Raw genomic sequence first — 24,947 nt, 5'->3', positions numbered from 1 at the left:
TTTCTGGAGAATGGAGGGATCTGATAATATAGGTTGTGAGGAAGACTTACCTTTATTCTTTATACTCTTATGCTATCAGAAAAAATGCTGTTTCTCTTACCATATGTATATTACTGTTTCAATGAAACATTAGTTTATGAAAAAGAAGAAATCAATAAAATCACATTTATTTGCTAATTAGTAAGGTTATATACTTTTTACACATTGTTTTTTAACTTTTTATTAAGATATAATTGACATACAACATTTAGTTTTAGGTATATAACATATTGATTTATGTATATATTGTGAAATGAATACCACAATAAATTTAACTTTCATCACCATACAGTTATAGATTTCTTTTTCTTGTGATGAGACCCTTTAAGATTTACTCTCTTAGCAGCTTTCAAATATATGGTACAGTATTATATGTTGTGTACAGTACTAGATAGTTGTACATAATTTTGTTATGTTTCAGATAATTTTAAAGAAGTGTTTCTAATTTATATCTATACTTTATCCTCTTATTAATTAACAGTTTTTATTATAAGCATTTTTTAAAAGAAATTTTTTCCCCCATATAAGATTTTTTTCTCCTTCCTTGTTAGTCAGTGATGGTCCCGGGGCTCATTTGCTAATTTGCTTATTTCTCTTCTTCATCTCCCCAGTGCTGTGAATCTAGTATATTGTTTCCCAACTCTTTGTATATTTGTATCATTGTGAGTGAATTTTCTTTAGTATGACTGAGAAGCCTTGTTTTGAGTAAGTGAGATGTGATTTGGGGGTGAAGTGAGTTAGGCATTTGCAAGAATTATAATCTGCTGTGTTCTCACATAAGGAAGCTCACAAAAGCAGCTGAGGATTGGTTGTGCTTTTTCAAGTCTGCAGGGCCATTGATTTGAGAGTATAACATGTGTGGTAGATTGTATTGATGAGAGAGACCTGGGAAGGTTGAGGGTCACACAAACAGGAGCATCCCTCAAGTCAGGCAGCCTATAGAGTGAGCCAGAGTGGGGAATCCAGAATTACTGCTAGATGGGACAGGTTGTGACTACAAAGAGGCAGATGCCAATTCTTCGGTTAGAAACTGATATTTTAGTGAATATCATGTCACTGAGGGTTGGCAGGTTTACATTCTACACTCTCAGTTGTCTACACTTGAGTATCATCAGAGTTGTTCAACCTCTTTAGGTAACCAGCATTTAAAAAGCACTGGCATGATATCTTCCCTGAACTGCTTCATATGTGTTTGGTGAGAAGGAATAAAGTTTCATGATAGTAGTTCATTTTTTCACTTTTCTCTGTTTTCTCTTATTATACTTTTATCACTTTCTCCTAATGCATTTTTACTCCTTCCTATGTTGATATATTACATGTCCCATGCCTACTCTTCTTGACCATCCTCTTTTAAGATTTCCTCTTTCATATATCACCAAAAATAAGTAAAATAAGAACCTTGTGCATAGAGAGAGAAACTTTTCTCTTTTTCATAAAGAGTCTTCTTAATTTATGCTCCCTCACCCTTTCCTTGAAGAAGTTTTGGGCATTTTTCTCTATCTCCTTCTCAAGAGGGTGGAAAACCCCAACGTCCTGCATTGTTAGACCTGTTTTTAAAATACGCTTCAGTCTTAGAAAGTAACCAAAATCTTGTGTATCTTCTATGTTCTCCCCTTCTAGGCCAAGTAATTCAGAGCACAAATGACTTCATATGTAAAAGTGGTCATGCAGCAGCAGTAGAGGAATTTTTATCCCAGTGAACATATCGCTGCTTTCCTTGTTTTTCAACTAAGTTGTTTTCCAGTGAAGTGCGCTTTGAATGGCCAGAGAGGTCAAATGCATTTCCATGTATTGGGAGGTTGTATTTAATGGAAAGGGACTGCTTGGCATGTCTTTACTATGCATTTAATAATTAGATTGAATCACTTGAAATGAATTCAAATTGGTAAGAGGTATTTGCCAGCTTATATGCTTTCATAATTTAAAAAATTTTTATAGATATAGGCTGTAACTTGCCAGATAGCTAAAGAGAAATGATAGAATTAACGGTTTAAAATGAGAGACTTCCCTGGTGGTCCAGTGGTTAACCATTTGCCTTCCAGTGCAGGGGACACTGGTTTAATCCCTTCTAGTGCAGAGGACACTGGTTTAATCCCTGAACTAAGATCCCACATGCCACGGGGCAGCTAAGCCTGTGTGCTATAGCTGCTGGGCCCACACGCTGCAGCTACTGAAGCCTGAGCGCCTGGAGCCCGTGCCCAGCCGCACGAGAAGCCACTGCAACGAGAGCATGTGGCACCACAGCCAGAGTAGCCCCTGCTCGCCGCAACTAGAGAAAGGCTGCTCGTGCGGCAAAGAACAAAGACCCAGTGCAGCCAAAAATAAGTAAATAAATAAGGTAAATAAAGAGTTTAAACTGAGGCAACTGAAGCTTTTTCTTTTTGTATTGGAAGAAGGACTTGAATACTTGACTGAGAAAGGGAAGATTGTGTATTTTTTCTGTATATCAGTGTTTAATGATGATTTCTGAAGGAAATGCATAGCCAGCTATATAATGATCATTTTGAGTTTTATACTGTGTTGTTATATCCTGTTGATACTTTAAATGTGGTCTTGAGTGCCTCGAAAGGACCTCAGGCTCCTGAGATTCAGACGTTTGCCAGTGAGGAGTTTACGCTCTTTTTGTTCAGTCACTTCATAGCAAGGGCTGTCTGTGACTCACTGCAGAATGCTGAAGCTCCTGCTTTTCCCTCTGTTCATGGAGTCTTTACTTGGATATCCCTGAAGACCTATCTTTCCTATAAGTGAAAGAGCATTTAGTGACCTCTCCATTGTCATTTATTCCCTAAGTCAACGCACTCTTTGGGGCAAAATCATTATTATCCTTTTAAAGGATGTATTTCTTTAGCTTCTGTTTGTTTTCTTTTGATAGAAGACTTCTCTGGTGAGATTGGTCATGGTATTAATGAATGTGATTTTTTGGTGTTACATAAATGAAATGTGTTAACATTCGGAATATCTCCATAACTCAGTGAATCGGTATTTTCTAAATGACCAATGAATGATGGTGCAAAGTCATACATGAGTAAAAGTTTGATTTAAAGTACAGGATAGACAAATGGAATTTAGGGTAAGAGTGTGAAATATTTATCAATATAACTTTAGCCTACTGTTTAACACAGGGAATTGCATTCAGTATCCTGTAATAAACCATAATGGAAGAGAAAAAAAGTAGTTTTAGATTCCACATTACAACTAACCTTTAAGAAACCACCACTTGTTGAGTTTTGGTGTAGTATCAAAGAAGAACATCCAGAATTATTTGGAAAGGCTGTGGAACTACTCTTCTTTTTTCGAAGTACATATTTGAATGAGGCTGGATTTTCTTCATATACTTCAGCCAAAACAACATATTGCAACATTGAATGTAAAAGCACATTTGAGAATCCAGCTCTTTAATTAAATCAGACATTAAAGAACCTGTGCTGTAGTGCTTAAGCAGGGACTTGGAGCCAAATTGCTTAAGTTCAAAACTCAGCTTTATTATTTTAATAGCTCTGTGACCTTGGACAAGATACCAAACTACTTTTGGCCTCAGTTTCTCATCTGAATAAAATGCTATAGTAATGTAACTTGTAGGTTGTCTTAAGGATTAATTTGAATATATGAAAAGTTCTTAGAATTTATATAGTACTCAGCAGGCTATATAATTATCACGTTTTGAGCATTTGTGATGTATTGGTGTTTTCCTTTATAGATGCCAGATTTCTAAATTTCTGGAAATTCAGTGTTTTGTGGTATATACATGGTCTATCATCAGTAAAGTCCCTGATACCCTTAACTTTTCTACACCATTCCCCCCCCCCGCCCCCCGCCAAAGTCAGTGGTTCTCAACCTTTGCTGCATTTTAGAATCACCTGGGGAGCTTAAACAAACAGACTGTCTGTGCAGATTGACTCAGTTAAACCAAAATCTGGAGGTGGGAATAGGGACCAAACATAGTATTTCTCACTCTTGAAACCTGAATATTCAGATCCTCTGCCCTGAGATTCTGTCTTTCCCTCCATGCTCTCAAATAATTTATTTATCACAGCTGATTTCTCTCTCATCTTTTGTATCACTGCACTTGGAGGGGCGGTAGGTGTTCTCCTTGCTCGATGCTGCTGCCAAGGAAATCATCGTTCCCTTTTCCCTGACACCCCATCCCCAGCCTTGAAACTTAGCCCATCAGACAGTAGAACACACCCCTCCCTCCTTGTTGTTATCTAGAGACATCCTTTGAAGATTTTAGCGCATGGCTCACAGTTATTTTCTCAGCACTGTTGATTGCTCTTTTTGTGATTGCAGGTGATTTAATATTCACATAAACGCTTTAATATTCACATAAACGCTCCTTCCCACATGTGGGCCTCTCAGTCCCTGACTTCCTTTCCTGCAGGATCTTGTCCTCCCTCCACCTCCCTCAGCCAGACACATGTTCAGCCAGGCCTTGTCAGTACCCATTACAGATCAAACATCCCGTTCTCTGACCACACCTCCTGTCTTTTAGAATTCATTCTTTTTAGAATTTCAATGGCAACAATTCTTCAGCTCACCACGACCATTGGTCCTTTCATTTTTCCACTAACTCTTACTTCTCTTATGAACTTACTTTGCTTTTTCCTGGCTTAGGGTGTCCATGTCCATAATTACAATCATTCTTCTGCAAGCCCTCAAAGATCTCTTGCCCTTCTTTCTTTGTATTGTACTTACCTGGCAAAATCCCAACCTTTGTTAAATCTAAATTCCTCCCACTCTACATTGCACCCAGGTGAGGGAATTTATGCTGATTGGTCTCACTTAAAAATCATACCTCAAAAAAAAAAAAAAAAAAAAAAATCATACCTCAAGCTCAGTGGGGCTTTTAGTGCTGTCTGGAATTCCTCCTCCATTTCCCCAGTTCATTCATTGTTTATTGTTCTAAATGACTATTGCACACTCTTTTCTCAAACTTCCTGTATCCCCTCCTTCTTCCTCACTCTCAGCTGATGGCCTTGTTTCAAGGAGAAAATGTAAACTCTTAGAAGAGAATCATCACAAGCTTCTATCGCCGCATAGAACAACTTGCCTACATTTGTAATCCTAAACTGGCCTTTTCTCTTATACCTACAGATGGATTCTCTGTGCTCCTTTCTAAGGCATCCCTCTTGGAGATCCCATTCTGCCTACCTAATTGTTACCTTCCCTGATGGTGTTCTGTGCCCACTTCCCTTTTCAGCAACATGTTCCCCCCTCTCTATGGGATATTCCCTCAGACTATAAACATCTGAGCAAAACTTTCTCTTCCCCTCTGGTTACCAGTTTGTGTTGTCTGTATCACATTTCTAATTTCTTTCTACTCATTCTCTCTTAAAGCCTCTACAGTCAAGCTTCTACTTCACCAAGATAGCCCTTGTGGAGCGCACTACTGACCTGTGTGTCCACACACCCAGCCGTCAGTTCCTAGGCCTTCTCTTACTCAGCAACACCATTTGGCACAGCTGATCACTTCTCTTTTTTGAAGCTCTTCCTTCACCAGTTTTCTCAGTAGCATTTATTACCATCTGATTTTGTTGATTATTTATTTTGGTCAATGAAACTGTAAGCTCCTTCAGCAAGGACTTGGTTTATTCCTGTCACTGCCTGGAACAATGCTTGATACAGAATAGGTACTTGATAAGTATTTGTTGAATGAATGACTGTGAGCTTAAAAGCAGCTATATACTTGTCAGATCTTTCCCATCTCCTTTCCTGGTCAGGCCTTTTCTCTGGACCTCGCATTTCCTAATTGTATTTTCTGCCATCTCTACTCCATTCCTATCTTTTTCAGGCTGAACCACCACCATTGTGCTTACATGTCTGTGGGGCTCTAATGTTTACAGAGCATTCATTTATATCTGGTATTATAGATGCAGATGGTCTGTGGATTTGAGTTGAATGACATTAGCTTTTAATGCTGAATTTAGGTGCAGATGGAAGAAATTAAAATTATGAAAGAATAAGAAACAAGTCTTTAAGGCTAAAAATTATGGTCTTCTTAGGATGTTTTGTTTTCTTGTTTTGTTACTACGCTACTTTACACTTTACTGTTTCTGCCTGCCCATAGTGGAATTCTCCTTGATTGTCTGCAAGAATTTTTAGAAAGCAGGAAAAATCAACAAGTTCAAGAGGCCCTTCTGACTTCAGCTCCGAGCTTATCATTAATTAAGAGTAGTTTCTTAATTAGATTATTATTAATCTAATAATTTAGATTAATTAAGAGATCTCTCTAATTAAGAGAGATCTGTTTCTCTCTTAGATTATTTGTGGGAATATAAATTGGTGCAGCTTCTATGGAAAACAGTATGGAGGTTCCTTAAAAAAACGAAAACTAGAGTGGCCACATGCCCAGCAATCTCACTCCTGGGCATATATCCAGAAAAACTCTAATTGGAAAAGATTCATGCTCGCCAATGTTCATAGTAGCACTGTTTATAATAGCCAAGACATGGAAGCAACCTAAGTATCCATTTGCAGATGAATGCTAAAGAAGATGTGGTACATACATACAATGGAATATTACTCAGCCATAGAAAGAAGGAAATAATGCTATTTGCAGCTACTTGGAGGTTAGAGATATCTTATCATACTAAGTGAAGTAAATCAGAAAGAGAAAGACAAATACCCTATGATATCACTTATATGTGAAATCTAAAATATGATAAAAAGGAACTTATTTACAAAACAGAAGCAGACTCACAAACTTAGAAAACAAACATGGTTGCTAAGGGGGAAGGGTGGGGGAGGGGAAATTAGGAGTTTGAGATTAGCAGATACAAACTACTCTATATAAGATAGAGATGCAACCAAATCCTACTCTATAGCAAGGGAACTGTATTCTCCATCCTATAATAAACCACAATATGAAAAAGAATATATATATATACATATATATCTGTGTGTATAATTGCATCACTTTGCTGTACCCCAGAAACTAACAAAACACTGTAAATCAACTATACTTCAATTAAAAAAAAAGTAGTCTATTTCTCTTAGATTTTCATCCGTCTTTCCCTCTATATTGATGAGCCAATGTGATACTGGATTTGTGTGAGAACTCATTTGTTACTGGGCTTTTCTTTTTGGCTTCTACAGAACCTTGCCTCCTGGAATCCATCAAACCCTGAATGTCTCTTACTGGTGGTGAAGGAACTTGTGCAACAGTATCACCAGTTTCAGTGCAGCCGCCTCCGTGAGAGCTCCCGCCTCATGTTCGAATACCAGACGTTACTGGAAGAGCCACAGTATGGAGGGAACATGGAGATTTATGCCGGGAAAAAGAACAACTGGGTAAGGTTTTTCGAGAAAGGGAGAAAAAGGTCACTTTATCTGTAATAGAATAAAATAATCAATTCCAACATTCATTTATAATAAACCCTGGCCATTTCCTTAGATAAACATGATTGAGGATGCCCGGATATTCTCTCAGTCTCACACCCGCAGCCCCTGACTTCTGAGTGTCTGCAGCTGGGAATATGAGTCTCCAAATTTTACAGGCTTCCCAGGCGATATCTTTGAGAAACCACATAAACATTAAGGTCTCTTCAAAACTCTGAATTATGAGAAAGTATGTGATATCTCAGTCAGACGAGAGAGGTCAGTAACTCCGGAGGTAACTAGCTTATGTGGAGCCTTTTATAATTTCTTTTACATTGTGTGATCCTTTAAAGACACAAGCCAGAGTGTATCACTCCTCTGCCCAGAACTTTCATATCCCTCTCTTTTTCTCTCACAGTAAAAGCCACCGTCTTTCCAGGGGTATAGAAGAGCTCAGCCTGATTCCCGTCACCGCCATCCTCCATCCATCGTTCCTGCTCTCTCTTCATCTCCTGCTTTCCTATCTAAAAATAATGATCTCAGCCACACTAGCGCCTCTGTGTACTGTAGACACACCAGACATGCCCCTGCCCTTGGGTCTGTGCATAGCTTTCCTGTCATCTGGCTTGTTTCCCCTGTATAATCACAAAGCTAATGCCCTTCCTCCTCAAAGATTTTACTCATATGTGACTTTCTTAGAAATGGCTGTATTAACACCCCCAATTTTTTTAAACAACTTCTTTTGAGGTATTATTTTGATATCATATATCCACCTGTTTTAAGTGTAAAGCAAGTTGAACAACCATCATCAATCCAGTTTTCGAATGGTTCCATCATCCCAGTGATATCCCTCAATGCCCATTTATAGTTAATTTTATTCCCACGCCCAGTTTTGGGCAACCACTAATTGAGTTTCTGTCAATAGATTTTCTTTTCTGAACATTTCATGTACTTGCATACTTGGGAAATACTGTGGGTTTGGTTTCAGACCACTGCAAATAAGCAAATATCAAAATAAAGTGAGTTGCATGAATTTTTTGGTTTCCTGATACATATGAGTTATGTTTACACTACACTGTAGTCTATTAAATGTGCACTAGCATCATGTCTATAAAAAACTTTTGATATATTCTGCTTAAGTCCAACGTACACACAGGGGAGGCATTACATAAGAGTGTGAATCCCACCAGAGATCACATCGGGAGCCTACCACACTTATTATGTTTGTTGTTTGTCTCCCCGCAATGGAATGTAAAATTCCACAAAAGCAGAGATATTTGTTCACTGGAAATATCGTAAATACTTAGAACAGTGCCTGGCATATTGTTTACATTCCATAAACATTTGTTGAGTGAATGAATGAATGAATGAATGAATGAGTAAACTCTAGTTTATTTAAGCACAGAGTAAGTTTAGGTTCCCTTCTCTGTGTTAAGCCTTTCAGATTTCTCTCAGTCTTTCTTTTCTTAGGTTAAACATACCTCTCCCATCTTGCTCTTCAGCTCTTTCTCAAAGGACATGTTTTCCAAGGTCTTACATGTGATTAATGCCCTTGAATCAGTGAGACTAAAATTTATCCTTGTTACAAATCATCTTGTTTGTTCAGTTCAAGGTTTTTTTTTTTTTGTTTGTCTGTTATTTTGTAAATTTATTTTGTTTATTTTATTGTGGTAAAAGACACGTAAAATTAAATTTGTCATCTTAACCCTTTGTAAGTATACAGTGAAGTAGTATTAAGTTTGTTCACATTGTTGTGCAGTCACTCTCTAGAGCTTTTCCATCTTGTAGAACTGAAACTCTGGACCAATTTAAATACTAACTCCATTTCCCTCCAGCCCTTGGCAGCTACCTTTCTACTTCCCGTCTGTATGATTTTGACTCCTTTAGACACCTCATATAAGTGGAATCATCTGGCATTTGTCTTTTTGTGATTGGCTTATTTTGCTTAGCATACTCTCTTTGAGGTTCATTGATGTTGTAGCATGTGACAGGATTTCTCACCTTTTTAAGACTGCTTGGTATTCCAGTGTATACTTTTGCCACATTTTGTGTATCCATTCATCCGTCAGTCAGCATTTGTGTTGCTTTCACCTCCTGGCTATTGTGAATAATGCTGACTACACCTGAGTATATATAAAGATACTACTTTGAATTCTTTTGAATACATCCCCCAGAGTAGGATTGCTGGATCATATTGCTAATTCTGTTTTAAATTTTTTTTTTTTTTTTTGAGAAATCTCTGTACTGTTTTCCATAGTGGCTGCACCATTTCATATTTCTACAAGTAGTGCAGAGTTCAAGGTTTTAAACTATTATTTTGAAACTTTATTCCTATGGATAGTAAGGAAAACTTCACTGAACTTACTTAGTTTATCCTCTAATCCAAGCATTTCTCTTATTAAACAATCAATTTAGTTGTCCTTTCAAAAGAGTTATTAGGTTAATTTGGCATGACTTCTTGATGAACCTGTTTGTGTTGTCTTTAGTACTGATAGATTCCTTTAAAGACAGGAATCACTGTCAAACTAATTGGTCTTTAGTTTTTAGGATTTTCCTTCCTACCTAATTCCCCCTTTTAATATTAAGGCTGACTTTAAATTTATCCAGTTTTATGGTGCCATTTCTGATCTAAGAATTTTTGAAATTATGTTCATTGGCCCAGCTAATACTTGAGTTGTAGTTCTTCTGAGTGTAGGAGTATAGTTAGATAGTTTGAATTTATAGTATATTTAAAACTTTCAATTTAATGTTACTGATAATCCATTCTTTACTTATAAAACCTACTACTGCTATGTTTACCCCCAGTTTATTTTCATATGCTGTTGAGTAGTTTGTAAGCATCAGGGCAATGATTATGGACTGAGGGGAAGTAAAGAAACTGAGAACCTTGTAACAAGACAAGGTGGACAATTAGAGGTTAAGCTTACAGCAGACCAACCCAAGGAGGAGATCAACAGAAGTAGGAGCTGAGACACTGGAAGTAAAAATACAGGTATATGAGTTAGTTCCTGGTCCAAAAACAGAACATAAAGGTGAGTCTTGCAGGATGAAACACATTGGATCTTGATGTGCTGCTTCAGGAATATGTTAAAGGACAACTTGCTACTGGAATTCAAATACACCCCAAGAATTTGGTTGACAAACATGGGACCCTAGCAGAAAGAAAGGAGTTTGATTTTGAGGTGAGATCTTTTGAATCAAAGGCTGTATTAGTTTCCTACTGTTGCTGTAACAGATTACCACGACCTTGGTAGCTTAAAACAACACAGATATATTACCTTATGGTTCTGGTGGTCAGAAGTCCAAGGTGGGGCTCCCTGGGCTAAAATCAAGTTGTTGGCCAGGCTGCACTTCTTCTAGGGGCTCTGTTTCAGGGCTGAAGAAACCAAAGAAATGGGCAGATGTGCTTCAGAGGTATTATCTTTGAGAAATGGAGAAGCAGAAAGATCCTCAGGGCTGTAGAAAGTAAAAACATTCTGGAGATTTTTAAAAGAAATTGCACTCAGGTCTTTAATGGATGGTTTAAATAAGAATGCAATAGTCAGTTGGAAGAATAGTTAGGTAACTAAGAAACAGTTATGGCAAACTTATTTTATCCTTTTAAGGAAGGTGTATATTATTAGATTGTCTCATTTTCAGTAAAGCATTCAGTCATTCTCTCTTAGTATTCTACTTTGTGCTGCTTTCTTAGTTGTCTGAGTCTCTGGAAGAGCTACATCTAAGAGATTGGATGTACATCTAGTTTGCCATCAGATGTCTTGTGAAATGTCACAGAGCTGCTCCTTTGATCCTATTTTGTTCATTCTTTTATTAGGTAATTGAAAGGCATGCTTTTCAGTTTTTCTGATAACACAGAGCTTGGAACGATAATTATTTTGAAAGACTACAGAATCAGTATTTTAAATTATATTTACATGCTCTGGAATGCTGCACCATACCCGTAAGATGTAATTCAACAGGGCTAAGCCAGTGTACAACTGATATAGAAAGTCTACTATGCTGCTAATGATTCGAGTTAAAAAAAAAGTAGTCCTGGCTTTGGCTCTTGAAGGTGTTAAAATCCAGTTAAGAAGACTCAGCACGTATTTGTAAAAAATGAAATAGCAACACTAAATAGATTGCCTCAAATGGAATGAACAGCCTGTATATGAATTCAGAAGAAGACCCAATCACTGAGAAATGAAGTAACTATGGAGCCTTCACTGGTGAACCGGAACTGACCTAGGCCCTAAAGGAAGGTGGAGATAAGTAGCACTATAGGTAGAGGAGGTCAGTGGGTTATATGGTTGCAGAAAAACTTTAGAGGGAAATTCCCCAGCATTCAGCGATTAGGACTTCCAATGCAGGGGGTCCAGGTTCTCTCTGGTTGGGGAACTAAGATCCTGCAAGCCATGTGGTGCAGCCCCCAAAAAAGAAAGAAAAACTTATAGGCATAGCATATGTGGGAGACAAGAATTATAAGTATTCATATGACTGGTTTATAGATCAGTAAATCACATCTATTACATCTTATTGTAGCAAGAAAACATTTTAATATGAAATAAATTGATATAGGAAATAAAATATGAAAACCAATATATTCTTTTAATAAAATAGAGTAAGAATCAATATGTTCTTCCTGGGCTGAATGTGAATCCATGTATTGTGGTTCTCCTGATCCTACTAGTCCACCTGATAAATGTTTTCTGTAAGGAACCTAAGACTGTGCATAATGATTGAAGACCTTTGGATGACAACATCCTGTGTTCATTTGAGAGGATGGTGGCTTTCTATTCCCCTTTCTGTTTCCACCTTTGCCATTACTGAAGTTTTCTTTCTAGAACGTATGTTTGCTTTCTTAACCTTCCGTTTCTGCTCTTAAAATCCTGAGATGCCTCTTCCGTTTTACCATCAGTTGGCAAAAGGAAAAATTTAAAAACCATGTAGAAGAGAGAGTGAAGGCTCTCATCTCCTGTCAGCCTTCTGACAAGCATGTTAACTTGAAATACAGTGCTTCTCCATGTCACTGCAGACACTCTTCTTTTTTCTCCTCAGTTTCCAGTTAGAAGATTTCAGCAAGTGCACATTTGAAAGTAAACACTAAAAAAAAAAAAAAAAAACAAAAACACAAACTCTTTATTAATTCTTTGCCATGGTCTTTTTATGAAGCCATCTCTCTTATTGCTTTGTCCATCTCCTTTAATGAGTAGAGTTTTTAATGAGTAGAGTTTTGAACACTGTTTTCTTAGTCTGTGTTGGTTTTATAATTTTTAATAAATGCCAATTTTTTTTTAAATTGAGAGAAACACAGATACATTGGGATGCAAGGTTACCTGTTCAGAATGAACAATTCTAATATTCCTGCATGATCAGAGTAATTTTAAGAAGATATAGTAAATAGTTACAGATTCACAAGAAGTTGCAAAATAGTACAGAGAGGTCTTGTATACCCTTCACCTGGTTTCCCCCAGTGGTTATGTTTTATATAACCAAGAAATTGACATTGATAAAATATATGTGTATGCCATTTTATCACATGAGTAATTTCCTATAACTACCACTGTAGTCAAGATACAGATTACCACAAAGACGTCCCTCCTGCTATTTGAGCAGTTATTTTTAAGATTAGAATTTTAATTTTAATGAATGTCCTAATGTAAGCTATAGATGCTAATATTATATATACTGTTTTGATACAATATATCAACATAAAGGTACATTATAAGTTTTCTCAATGGACAAAATTTAAGGTCTCACTTTATACTGTAAATAATCAACTGCTTTCCTGCTTGAGTCAGTAGTATCTAAAGAACCAATGTCAGTTAATAGTAACAATAGTAACAGTAAGCAAATTTGTGAATTTTTCTTTGGCTTTTGTTTTAATTCCCAGAGCTCAAAGTTAGTTTATCATCCCTAATATTTTGATCAAAGGCATTTTTCTTTCCTGCTATGAAAAGAATGTTTTGAGATGTTCTAAAACCACATATTTTCACATATTTTCCATATTAAAGATCACCAGTGGGTAATCTGTGAGATAAAACATTTTTTTAGCAACTGATTTTTTTCCTTTTGTGGGAATTTTCTTAATAATGATATATGATGGAGACTGAAACAATTACCCCCCCCCCTTTTTTTTTGCTGTACCTGGCCACAAATCCCAGTAAGATTTTAAGAATTTATGGCTTATAAATTAAACTCTGGCAACATTTAAAAATACCATGCAGAGAAGAAAGGAGCCATTTCATGATAGCTCCTCATCTGAATTAATGACATGCTTTTGTCATCCCAGCTTGCTGTGACATTATGTTTGAAGGAAAGTATATGAGCAGTGTTAAAAGATAAACTGAGATATACTAAAATTTTTAAGAGTTTATTTGAGCAAATGTTGATGCAGCGTGGTTAGGAGCATTCTGCTCCTTAGAGTTATGGGCTAGGGATTTACAGAGAGGACTTGGAAGAAAAGCAAGTCTGTTGTTTGGCTAGAGCTTGAAGTGGTTGCATTATTTGGGAAAGACTAGTCGGCTGTTTGTGACTGGCTGTTCTTCTTAATCTTAAGGCATTTACAGGAACTGATTCTGGTTTAGGTTTCCATTTGCCTAAGTTGGCTACCAAGGCATTAGAGTCATCTCATCCTTATGGTCTCCTTGTTTGATTAATTTTATAACAGGGTGGTTCAAGTGTAAGCTCCTTTAGGGCAGAGGCTTCAACAATACGTGAACAGTGAACTTTCAGATGTTCAAGCTGGATTTAGAAAAGGCAGAGGAACAAGAGATCAAATTGCCAACTCCATTGGATCATAGAAAAAGCAAGAGAATTCCAGAAAAACATCTTACTTCTGCTTCATTGACTATTCTAAAGCCTTTGACTCTGTGGATCACAACAAACTGTGTCATATACTAGTCATATAACATACGTGTGGCTACTGAGCACTTGAAATGTGGCTGGTCTGAACTGAGATGTATGCAAATGTGAAATACACAGCAGAGTTCAGGAAACTGGCACAGAAAGTGGTCTCATTAATAATTTTTCATGTTGATTATATGCAGAAATGATAGTATTCTGGATATACTGGGGTATATTATTGAAATTAATTTCACCTTTTTTTTTAACCTTTTTAAATATGGCTATTAGAAAATGTTAAATAATGTCAAATTGCATAGAAAGATCAGAATAGCTGGAGGGTCTGGGAGAGGGTGACCCTTTCACTGCTGGCCACGATGATGGAGTAGATATTTTGGTGACACCATTCTGCCACATGGAGCAGGGGATACAGGGGGCTTCTCATCATCTCTGTTTAATTTATGCCACTTGGGAGTTAAACTCTGAGGCATTTCACCTGTGGCAGGGATAAACTTGTGGTTGCTCCTTTGGAAAAATGTGTAGCATGGTAGTGAAATCTATTAGAGTCACTTACAATTGTCCAGGTTTGTTTGTTTTTGTTTTTAACCGCATGGAACTATTAGACGTTGAACATTATTTAAAGTAATAGAACCAATGACAGGGGCTCTCACATTTTTCTTGTTTGTGTAATGGAATTTGTTATATTGGATTTTGACCTGTATGTCACTAAGAGTACTTAGGATCTTGTCACAACAGTTTATTTCTCAGGTTTTTACTTTATTCACTAAAAGTACTTGTGTGTGTGTATGGGTGTATATGTTTGGGCCTAAATTGCTTTATATCTCAAGATGTTTAAAGTGAATATGATAGGTGACTACTGATCTTTAAAAGGACCTTTATTATTATTATTTTTTTTAATGTAAGTATCAGTAGAAAATTCCAACTTTCCTTTAGCAGCAGGGCCCATCAAGTAGAAAAAACCTGGTTTTACAGAAACATGAAGCACAGAGGAAATCTTTGCCTGCACCTCGCAGAGCAACATATGAGGAAGGACTGGAATTGGGTCACCTCACTTGTATTTGTGAGGCCACTTGTTGGTTCTGAAGTCTTGGGTGCTTTGCCGCATTTTTGGTGGTACTTAGCTGTTGGGGGCACCCCTTCCACAATTTCCTCAGCATGAGGAGAAGGTGTGAGTATCTTTAAAGGACTGATTGAGTCCAGTTTTTAAAGGTTTCTCTCTACATATAAAAGGAAAAAGATGAAGAATCTCGTATTTGAAGTGTTCTCTAAGACTTTTTTAGGGCTTTGGGGAAGTGTATGTATAACTGTACCCTACCTCTCCCAAAGAGTTGCCTGCTCTTCAATGCTTTTCAATGAATTTGTGGTAACAGTAACTTTTTCATTGTAAAAACTGTGGAAATAGTGTTGATTAGATCAGGAGGCACCTGAGTCAAGCAGAGTTCTCATCTAGGAGTTTGGAGTTAGTTGTGAGAGTAAGATTGGTCTTGTTAATAGTAGCTGGTCTGTAACATGTGTATCTGGGACCTTTTTTCCCCTCAAATTATCTAGTCAAAAGAATCAGAAGGTGGTAAATAGAGAGTAAGATGAAACACAGAGAGCAGAGATAAAAGACAGAAGGTCCTGGGGGCATTAGAGTTCTTTGAACTGAGGCTGGGCTGCTTTTAAAATCTTAGATTTCCTGAGATACCGCCTATCTTTAAAATAAATTATCTTTTATTTGCCCAGTTTAGTTTGAATTAGAATTCTCTCACCTGAAACTAAGAGTCCTAACTTAGTTACCTCCAATGCATCCTGTAAATATCTCCCTCCAGGCATTCCTTTGTAATATTTTGTCTGTCTGTCAAGATAGACTTTAAGCTCTGTGAATACACAGACTGTATTTTGTTGATCTTAACATCTCTATTATCCAGCCTGGTACTTGGCATGGTGGGTGCTCAATAAATGCTTGTTGAATATATGTATGAGTGCATGATTATGAGCATCTCATTATACATACTTCTAGCTTTATTTTTCAAATCTCTTAAATTTTTTTGAGTGGGTAATATATTCTAGTGTTCAGAAATCAAAATGTACATAGTAAAAAGTCTCCCTCCCATCATTGTCTTGTGTCCACCCAAATCAAACCTCCTTCCTTTCTTTCTCCTACCCGAAAAAGCGCTGGTGTAGCTTTTATCTAGTGTAGTTTTTCAGGGTTTCTTTATGCACATACAAGCAAATACAAATACACACATACACACACACACATACATATATGCATGTGTGCATGCTAAGTTGCTTCAGTCATGTCTGACTCTGTGCGACCCTGTGGACTAGCCTGCCAGGCTCCTGTGTCCATGGGATTCTCCAGGCAGGAATACTGGAGTAGGTTTCTTTGCCTTCCTCCAGGGGATCGTCCCGACCCAGGGATCAAACTTGCATCTCTCCTGTCTCCTGCATTGGCAGATGGGCTCTTTACCACTCGTGGCACCTGGGAAGCCCCTATAGACATAGATAGTGCCCCCTTTTTATGCAAATGGTAACATATATTATATACTCTGTTTTGCAGCTTACTTCTGACTTTATATAGTTCAGATCTTTTATCCATATAAGCATTCCTTTAAAAAAATTGATTGTATATCATTACACTGAATAATTGAACTGTAATTTATTTAGTATGAATTTTATTGTTGGGCATTAAAGTTGTTTTAAATCTTTCCCTGTTACAAATAACACTGTGGTAAATAATCTTGTGCATGTGACTTTGTCTGTGTTCCAGTATGTCTATAAGATAAATAACTAGAAATGGAATTGCTGGAATAAAGATTATATGTGTTTATAATTTTATCACCAGAATGCCCTCAGAATGTTTATACCAATTTATTAACCCAGCAGCAACATATGAGAGTGATTGTTTCTCCACAGCATTGCCAGTCGTAAATTAAACTTATTTATAGATTTCTGTCATGTTCCGCTTTGCATAATGGCCAGGTAGCTCCTGTTAGACTAACCCATCCACAGATATAAAGCCATGTGCCTTAAGGCGCTGGAGAGTGATCAAAAGGAGGCAGATATTAGATGGGAGGTTGATACTTAGAAGGGAAAGCAGAGCTTATGGGATAAAATCTAAATGTGAAAGAAAGCAGGAAAATATTTGGTTAAATAATGCCCAGATATTTTCAGATAGAATGGAAAACATGCATTTACAGACTTAAGAATCTCAACACACCCCAACCAAGACAAATGCAGGGAAAAAACAAGGCACGTCATAGTCAAAATACTGAAAACCAGACATAAAGAGAGAATCTTCACCACCACAGAAAGGAACACTTTACATGTAGGTGAAAGTTACCTACATGTCACCACTTACTTTTCATTAAAAACAGTGGAGGTCAGAAGACAGTGCAGTGCTATCAGATTTCTCCCAGTCTGTTTGGTGAAAAATGATGCTCAATTTAGTTTTAATTTGTATTTCTTTTGATATGAATGAGGTTAAGCATTTTTTCATATGCTTAAGAGTCTCTTGTATTTCTTTTCTGTTTATCCTTTCTTTTTGTTCTCTTGGGTTTTTAATCTCTTCATTAAAATCATTGCTGTTTGCGATGGAATTGCAAATATACTTCCCTCAATTTGCCAGTTATCTTTTAACTTTGCTGATGGTGGTTTTTATCATCCCAACAATTTTTATGATCAGGTAGTCAAGTTTGTCTATCTTTTCTTTTATGGCTTTTGAATTATAAAGTCATTCTCTGCTGCAAGGTTTTATAAAGACATTTGTCAGTGTTTTCTTCTACATGGTTTCAGTTTTTACACTGAAATCCTTAGTCCACTTGGAGTTTTTCCTTATAGATGATGTGAAATATGGGTCTAAGTCTTATTTATTTCTAGATGGCTACCCAGTTGTCCCACATTATCACCCAGGCACTAAATCTTCTGGACTGATTTCCTGTTCCATTACTATGTCTGCTGATGTAACAGCAGACTATCCTGCTATAATTACTGTGTGTTTATATGATGCTTTGCTGTTTGGTATAGCTAGCCTCCTTTCATTGCTTTTCTTCTTCACAGTTTTCCTGGCTGGTATTTTGTCTTTTCTTCAGAATAGACGACGTTTATCAGTTCCTGGCTGGTATTGATTGTTCATTTTTCCACATGGTCTTTTGACTCAACTTTTTAAAGTTCCCTCAAGTAATGAGCCCCAAAGCCTGGACAGGGGCTTCAGGCCAGGTCTTCCTGAATATGCTCTCAGAGCACTCTGCCCTTTTATGGATATTATTTTTTGGAGATTTTAATTTATAGGAGTATTATTTTATTTTGGATTAATGACTGACTCACTCACTAGAATATAAGCTCCAGGAGGGCAAGGATCATATTTCTTTTACTCATTGTATTTGCAGTGCCTTGTATAAGGCCTTGCACATGTGAGGCTCTTAATCCACAGTAATGAATGGATGAATAACTTTTGAATCTTGAGGTTGAGTTTTGACTCTCTGTTACACTCTCAATGACTTCAGGCAGGCTTCTTGACTGTTCTAAGCCTTGGTTTTCTCATTTCTAAAGTAGATGTAAATGAATTATACCTACTGAACTGGGCTTTGGGAATAATTAAATGATATATCTTAGAAAACAGTTTTGTGAAGTGTGAGATGTTCTAATTAGACTAACTTTGGCTTCCCTTCTCACCTGTGGTAGATAATTACGTGTTTAACAAGGAACAATCTCTAGATTTAGGCTGTTGGTTCTGAGGCCATTTGAAGATTCATCTTTACCAAGCTGTCACCCAGCTGAAGTTAGTCACTCTTGAGTATTTCTTAGCTTTTAGCCACCTAAGCATTAAGACAGTCAATTTCAGATGACAGCTTGTTTGTTGACAGCAGACTGTCTCTAAGAAAGGAAGTACAATTTCACTTTGCAGAGCAACCATATTTTGGAATCCATTCTGCACAAGATGTCTACCTGCCACTTCTGAAAGGAAAAGAGAACTACGACACAGCTGCTGTTACCAGAAGAAAAGCTTAAACCTAATAAACTGCCAAAACTCAGCGTTGTTAGTTTAACTTACTTGCCAATGTACTATAACTTGAAGAAAAGGGAGGATGTGTGTATTTATTGCTAATGCTGGGGAAATTGCCATTAAAGCAGTTGGCAGAACGGCTGACATTTTAACGGTCGTAGGTCAGATCATCTTCTGCGTCTATCAAAGAGAAGATTTGACCAAGGATTGACAAAAAGGAAATCAGATGATTCTGTTGACTTGGCTGCATCTAAATGTCTCCTTTTCGGCTTACAGGAAAGATTGCTATGGAAGCAGTCTTTGATGTTGCAACAGAGTGGCTGTAAATTGCTTGAATAACTGTTGGAACTTCAAATATAAAAACACAGGAAGAGTCACTGTCTGAGGTCGAATGTGAGGAGGAGTTTTCACTTGTGTTATGCTCCTCATGTAATGTTTAGGGCTCAAATTTTACACTAAGATATGTTTTCAATCACTGTTTACTCAGTTTCACAAAAAAGGGTTCACTTACAGGTTGTAAGGAAAATCCGTGGCAACTGAAAACTGAATTCTAGAATCTTAGTCTCCAATGTTTCTAACGCTATTAGAAACAAGTGCAAAATTTTCTTTGTTCTCTCAAAGGTAAAATAAAGAATGTATAGTAGGCTTGAAAGTTAGAGATCATAAAGCACTTTTTATGGTTTCCAAAAAGTTCAAATTCTTTTCACACTCTTAAGCTTTTTTTATTATTAATTTAGTTATTTAAATCAGCCCATTTCTGATAAACCAATTAATATTAATCCTGAGATCAACATTTCTTTTATTATGAATTTAGCGTATAAATCAGTCTTTTGCCACCAAACATAAATTTATATTAGTTCTAGGATCAACATTTTGAGAAGGGATAAAGTAGGGATCGTCTGAGCATTTTTAAAAGAATGTTGGTCAAAAATAGCCAGTAGAATAAAAATACATTGTGCAAGCTAAAATAGGGCAAAACAGCTAAAATGCAGCCCATGGACTAAAATAACTGGCAGTTCAAATGAGTCCAAGGGCTAAATATGTGAATATCTTCCGATTACCTTATATGTAGAGAGTTTTTAATTTTTTAAATTGCACATTTCACTTCTTTTGTTGTTGTTTTCAAAAATACTATAAGAGCCATTGAGTCTAACAAACTAAAAGGTCGGAGTTTGTTAACTTTAACATTTTAACCTACAGGTTGACATTTTTAGGCTAGTAGGTAGAAATGGCTATTTATTGATTGGTAGGGAGTTTATCTAGTAGGCATTTAATGTTCACTCATTTTATGTGTGATTCTTGCACAGCCTACAGGGGTTTAGCAGTGGTGCACACTGGGGAAGTTTCTAGGAGACCTGAGATCAGTGTTAGTGCTTATTTGTGCCAGAGACACTGACCTTGTTGCTGTTTCTTGAACATCCAGGTGGACTCCTGCATCAAGCCTTTTTATGCTTGTTCTCTTTACCTGAGATATTTCCACCCATGTTTCATATGGTTTACTTCCTCATCTCTTTCACATCTTTGATCAGTTGTTATCTTGTCAGATGCCTCTATGAAGAAGCTAAATCCCTACCATCTAAGACTTTTGAGCCAAGGAGAAACGTAATCTGATGAACGTTGAAAGGATCTCTCTTCCTGTGGTGATGGGAATCAGTTGCACATGAGCAATGGCTGAAGCGTTTAGGTGTGGCTGCAGTCATCCAGGCTGGAGATAACAATGGCTTGGGTCAGATGGCTATGGAGATGGTGGAATGTGGCCAGACTGAGGATATAAATTGACAGTAGAGTCAGCAGGATTTGCTGCCACTTGGAATGTGGAAGAGAGAGAAACATAAGAGTAAAGGGTGATGCTGAAGTTTTTTGGCTTGAGAGATAGAAAGAATGAAATTGCTGTTCTCTGAAATGAGGAATGAATATCAAAGGGAAAGTACAAAATCAAGATTTGGGTTTTTGTTGTCATAGCTGGATAAATGAAACTTGAAGTAGAAAAAGATTTGAGATGGAGATAAAATATTTGAGAACCATCCCAGCATAAAATCAGGAACCTGGATGGAGTCACCTGGGGAGTGTAAAGAAAAGAGGTCTTGGGGAGAAGCGCTGGTACACAGCAGTGTTAAGAGGTTGGGGAGACCAGAGGGAGGGCCAGTGAAATAAAAAGCTCAAATAGACTGGCTCTTGGAAATCAAGTAGAGAAGGTTCCAGGAAAAAGAGTGATCAGCTATGCTGGAATGCTGCTGATAGAACAGCAAGAAGATAAAGACTGAGAAAGGACATTAGATTTGGCAATGGTGTGGTCACTGGTGACCTTCGTGAGCTGTTTTGGGAGAGGGATGTGGTGGCAGGGCTGACTTAAGAGGCTTTTGGAGAGAAAAATAAAAGAGAAAATGTAGACCTCAAATATAGACTAATCTCTAGAGAAGACAATTTTGTATAGTAGAACAGAGAAATGAGATGGGACCTAAAGAGGGTATGAAGTCAAGAAAGACCTGTCAAATGATGTTTGCACGCTGATGGGAGTGAGTGGGTAAAGAGGAAAAAATAGAGTTTACAGAAGATGGAAAAGGGGGCCCATTGCTGGGAACCTGTATTCTTTGATGAGTCTTCCTCCCTCTTTAGCACTATATGCATCACTCATGGGAGACTTTTCTGTTCTTTCCAAAATCTTACTGGGATGGATTACGCTCTTATGTGTTAGTTGCTCTGTCGTGTCCAATTCTGCGATCCCATGGACTGTAGCCTGCCAGGCTCCTCTGTCCGTGGAATTCTACAGGCAAGAATACTGGAATGGGTTGCCATTTCCTTCTCCAGGGGATCTTCCCAACCCAGGGATGGAACCCAGGTCTCCTGCATTGCTGGCAGACTCTTTACCCTCTGAGTCTGCAAGAAAGCCCCATATTCCCCTCTTGTAAGTTCCTATATAATTCTGTTTCTCCCATACATACCCCTTTCAAAGTATGACCTCTTGTACTCACACTTTACAGGGTATGTTAGTCCTCTAGCAGCCTCATAGAACACTAAAACCACACTTTCTAATAATCTGGGACTATAACAGAAGGTAAGAATTTTATTAGACTCTTTCACAGACCTTCTCCTCCCGTCCATCATGGCGAGCTGTTTATAGATCCTTAAGTGGCTCTCAGCTGTTCTCTTAAGTGTTCGGTTGTGAGTAACCTGTGCGATTGGGGTTCCATCCTGTGTCAAAGATGATTCTGAGGTTTCTGGCTTGAAAAACCGGAAGAATGGAATTAGCATTTACTGAAAAGAGGAACAAATATCAAAGGAAGAGCACAGCTGCTGAGTCCTAAGGAGTAGCATCATTTCTTACCATTGGCATTCCTGGTGGCATGATGACTTCTGGGACCTCAGCATTGATTCTGGCCATTTGGTTCTCTGTTTTCTGCCTTTTCTGTCATGGGATTAGGCTTGTGGGGTTGAAGAAATACTCTGTCCTTAGCCAGAGATTGATGTTAGTTAAAAAATGTTGCATGCAGTAAAACAAACAACACACAACTATGTGGATGGTAGCTATCATTTTTATCTTTTGAGCTCAAGGTTTATATTTCTGTTTGCATTTTCAAGGTTTTAGGTCACAGTTAGGGCCAGGACCTTGAATCCAGTCACTTGGGTGTTTGTAGAAAGGAGTGGTGACTCTTGTGAAATCTTATATAAGAGGTGTGCATACATCCTTAAGTGTGTTCATCCACCCATCCATAAAAAATATTTATAAATGCTTGCTATATTTAAAGATGTGTTAGGGAGTTTGAAGTGCTTGTTTTGTCAGGAGGGAAGAGGTAGAGATTCAGGGAGCTCTTTAATGGTCATAATATGAAAAAGGCAGAGACCACTCTTTAGAGTAGTTCTAGCTCATCCCGAGAGTTCTTTGTTCAAACAGCACATCGTAAGAAAACCCATGGTATCATAAGAAAATCCCAAGCTGCGCTGCAGGCTTTGCTGCCAGAGAGGCTGAAAGATCTAGAACCTTACTAGCTCACACCCCTCTTTGTTGCCTTTGCAGAAGTTTCTTAGAACCCTGAGGTGTCTGCATAGCACAGGTGGAAAAACCCCTCCTTCTAGACCATGACAGAGTTGTTTTTCTTTTTTTTTTTATGTCATTCCTTAGTCTTTCCCATCATAAAAAATACAATAAATTATGATGATTTGCCATTGTAAATTGAGAGGGAAACTTTTTTCTTTTACATGAGTTTTCTGTTTCAGAAAAAAAAAATAGAAGTTATTATTTAACTTGGTTAAATGTTTTAAATCACAAAACCTCTGTACATCTTTCCTATAGAGACTAGTTCATAGAACTGCTAAAAAATTTTAGTTGATGATAATGATATTAACAGATCATCAGGAGTTTAGAGTCTTATTTGGGATACCTGCTGATATACTCCTTTATATATGTGGATAGAAGTTTGACCTTTGTTCTTACTTCCAGATGTAGTATAAAGGATGGTGATTTATGTCAGTAGCCCATGGGTTATAAATATTAGTGAAATGATCTGAATGCTTTAGTAAAATCAGATGAATTGAATGGGCAGGTCTGTGCCTATTGTTTGGATTAAAAAAAATCACACATTCATGTCTTCTTTTCATACTGTTAAAAAACAGGTAATACTACTGCATTATAGTTCTAGTGCACATTTAAAATGCAGATTAAGAATTCTAATTGTATTTTTTAGTAACTAATAATTTAATAATGCTTTTTGATCCTCCCCTACTTTTTCAACTTTCTTTTCTTGCTTGATGTTAGGAAACCCAAATTGAAGATGCCTACAGTTCAAATAGGTTGAACTTGTGGCCTTGGCTGTAATTGTCACTTCATAATCTATTTTTTATTTTAATCTTATTATTAAACCTTTTTTATTTCTTGCAGACTGGTGAATTTTCAGCTCGTTTCCTTTTGAAGTTGCCAGTGGATTTCAGCAATATTCCCACGTACCTGCTCAAGGTAAAAATGTATGATTATCACTATGAGAATTCAGTTGAACTTTTTAAGTCATTATTTAACTTTGAATATTTGTATAGTTTGCCAGCATTTTGTTTAGGTGATGAATTCTATTAAAAATTTTATTGCATGAAGATCCAGTGAGTTAGTTACCTAAGAGCTAAAATCGTAGCCCTAAAAATAATTTCAAAATGGACTTTCCTTATAAGATAAAATTAGTATAAACAAATTAAACCTTGGGAAAAAGACTGCCTTTGGTTAATGATCTTTTGGGGATGAGAGACTCTCTTAAAAATTACCTTAATATTCATTTGTCTTTAAGTAGGATTGCATGTTAACTATTTTGTACTACAGGGCATTTCATTTTCTTTATGTATGTTAGCACTTGATCTCAGGCATCTTCAAAGTTGGACTGCCCTGGAGAGATCTAGAATTGAATTAGGCCAGTGTATATGGTACTTTAAAATACAATGAGGGCAGGGGATGGCTTGGGAGCCGCTACTTTGGGAAGGGGTCTGCAAAATGCTTTATAGAGGAGAGGTGGAACCCAAATCCACATCAGGCTGTGATTGTTGTTGTTTAGTAGCTCAGTCGTGTCCGACTCTTTGCGGCACCATGAACTGTAGCCCACCAGACTACTCTGTCCATGGGATTCTCCAGGCAAGAATACTGGGGTGGGTTGCCATTTCTTTCTCCAGGGGATCTTACCAACCCACGCATCGAACTTGGATCTCCTGCACTGGCAGGTGGATTCTTTACCACTGAGCCAGCAGGGAAGTCAGGTGAAAGAAACTAAATGGACCAGTGAACTGGCAA

At 37.4% G+C, this 24,947-nt stretch overlaps 1 protein-coding gene across 3 annotated transcripts in view; it reads left to right on the top strand.

Moving 5' to 3' along the window:
* BABAM2 (BRISC and BRCA1 A complex member 2) overlaps nt 1-24,947 on the top strand; it is a 399,480-nt gene that overhangs the window by 111,751 nt on the left and 262,782 nt on the right. For all 3 annotated transcript variants that reach the window (XM_043469051.1, XM_043469049.1, XM_043469050.1), the window contains exons 5-6: nt 7,132-7,326; nt 24,060-24,134. In XM_043469051.1, the coding sequence (XP_043324986.1) occupies nt 7,132-7,326; nt 24,060-24,134 (270 nt within the window). The remainder of the gene's footprint in view (nt 1-7,131; nt 7,327-24,059; nt 24,135-24,947) is intronic.

The sequence above is a fragment of the Cervus canadensis genome, chromosome 5 (assembly GCF_019320065.1).
Source record: "Cervus canadensis isolate Bull #8, Minnesota chromosome 5, ASM1932006v1, whole genome shotgun sequence".
Classification (NCBI taxonomy): Eukaryota; Metazoa; Chordata; class Mammalia; order Artiodactyla; family Cervidae; genus Cervus; species Cervus canadensis.
This window is presented reverse-complemented; position numbering and strand designations above follow the sequence as displayed.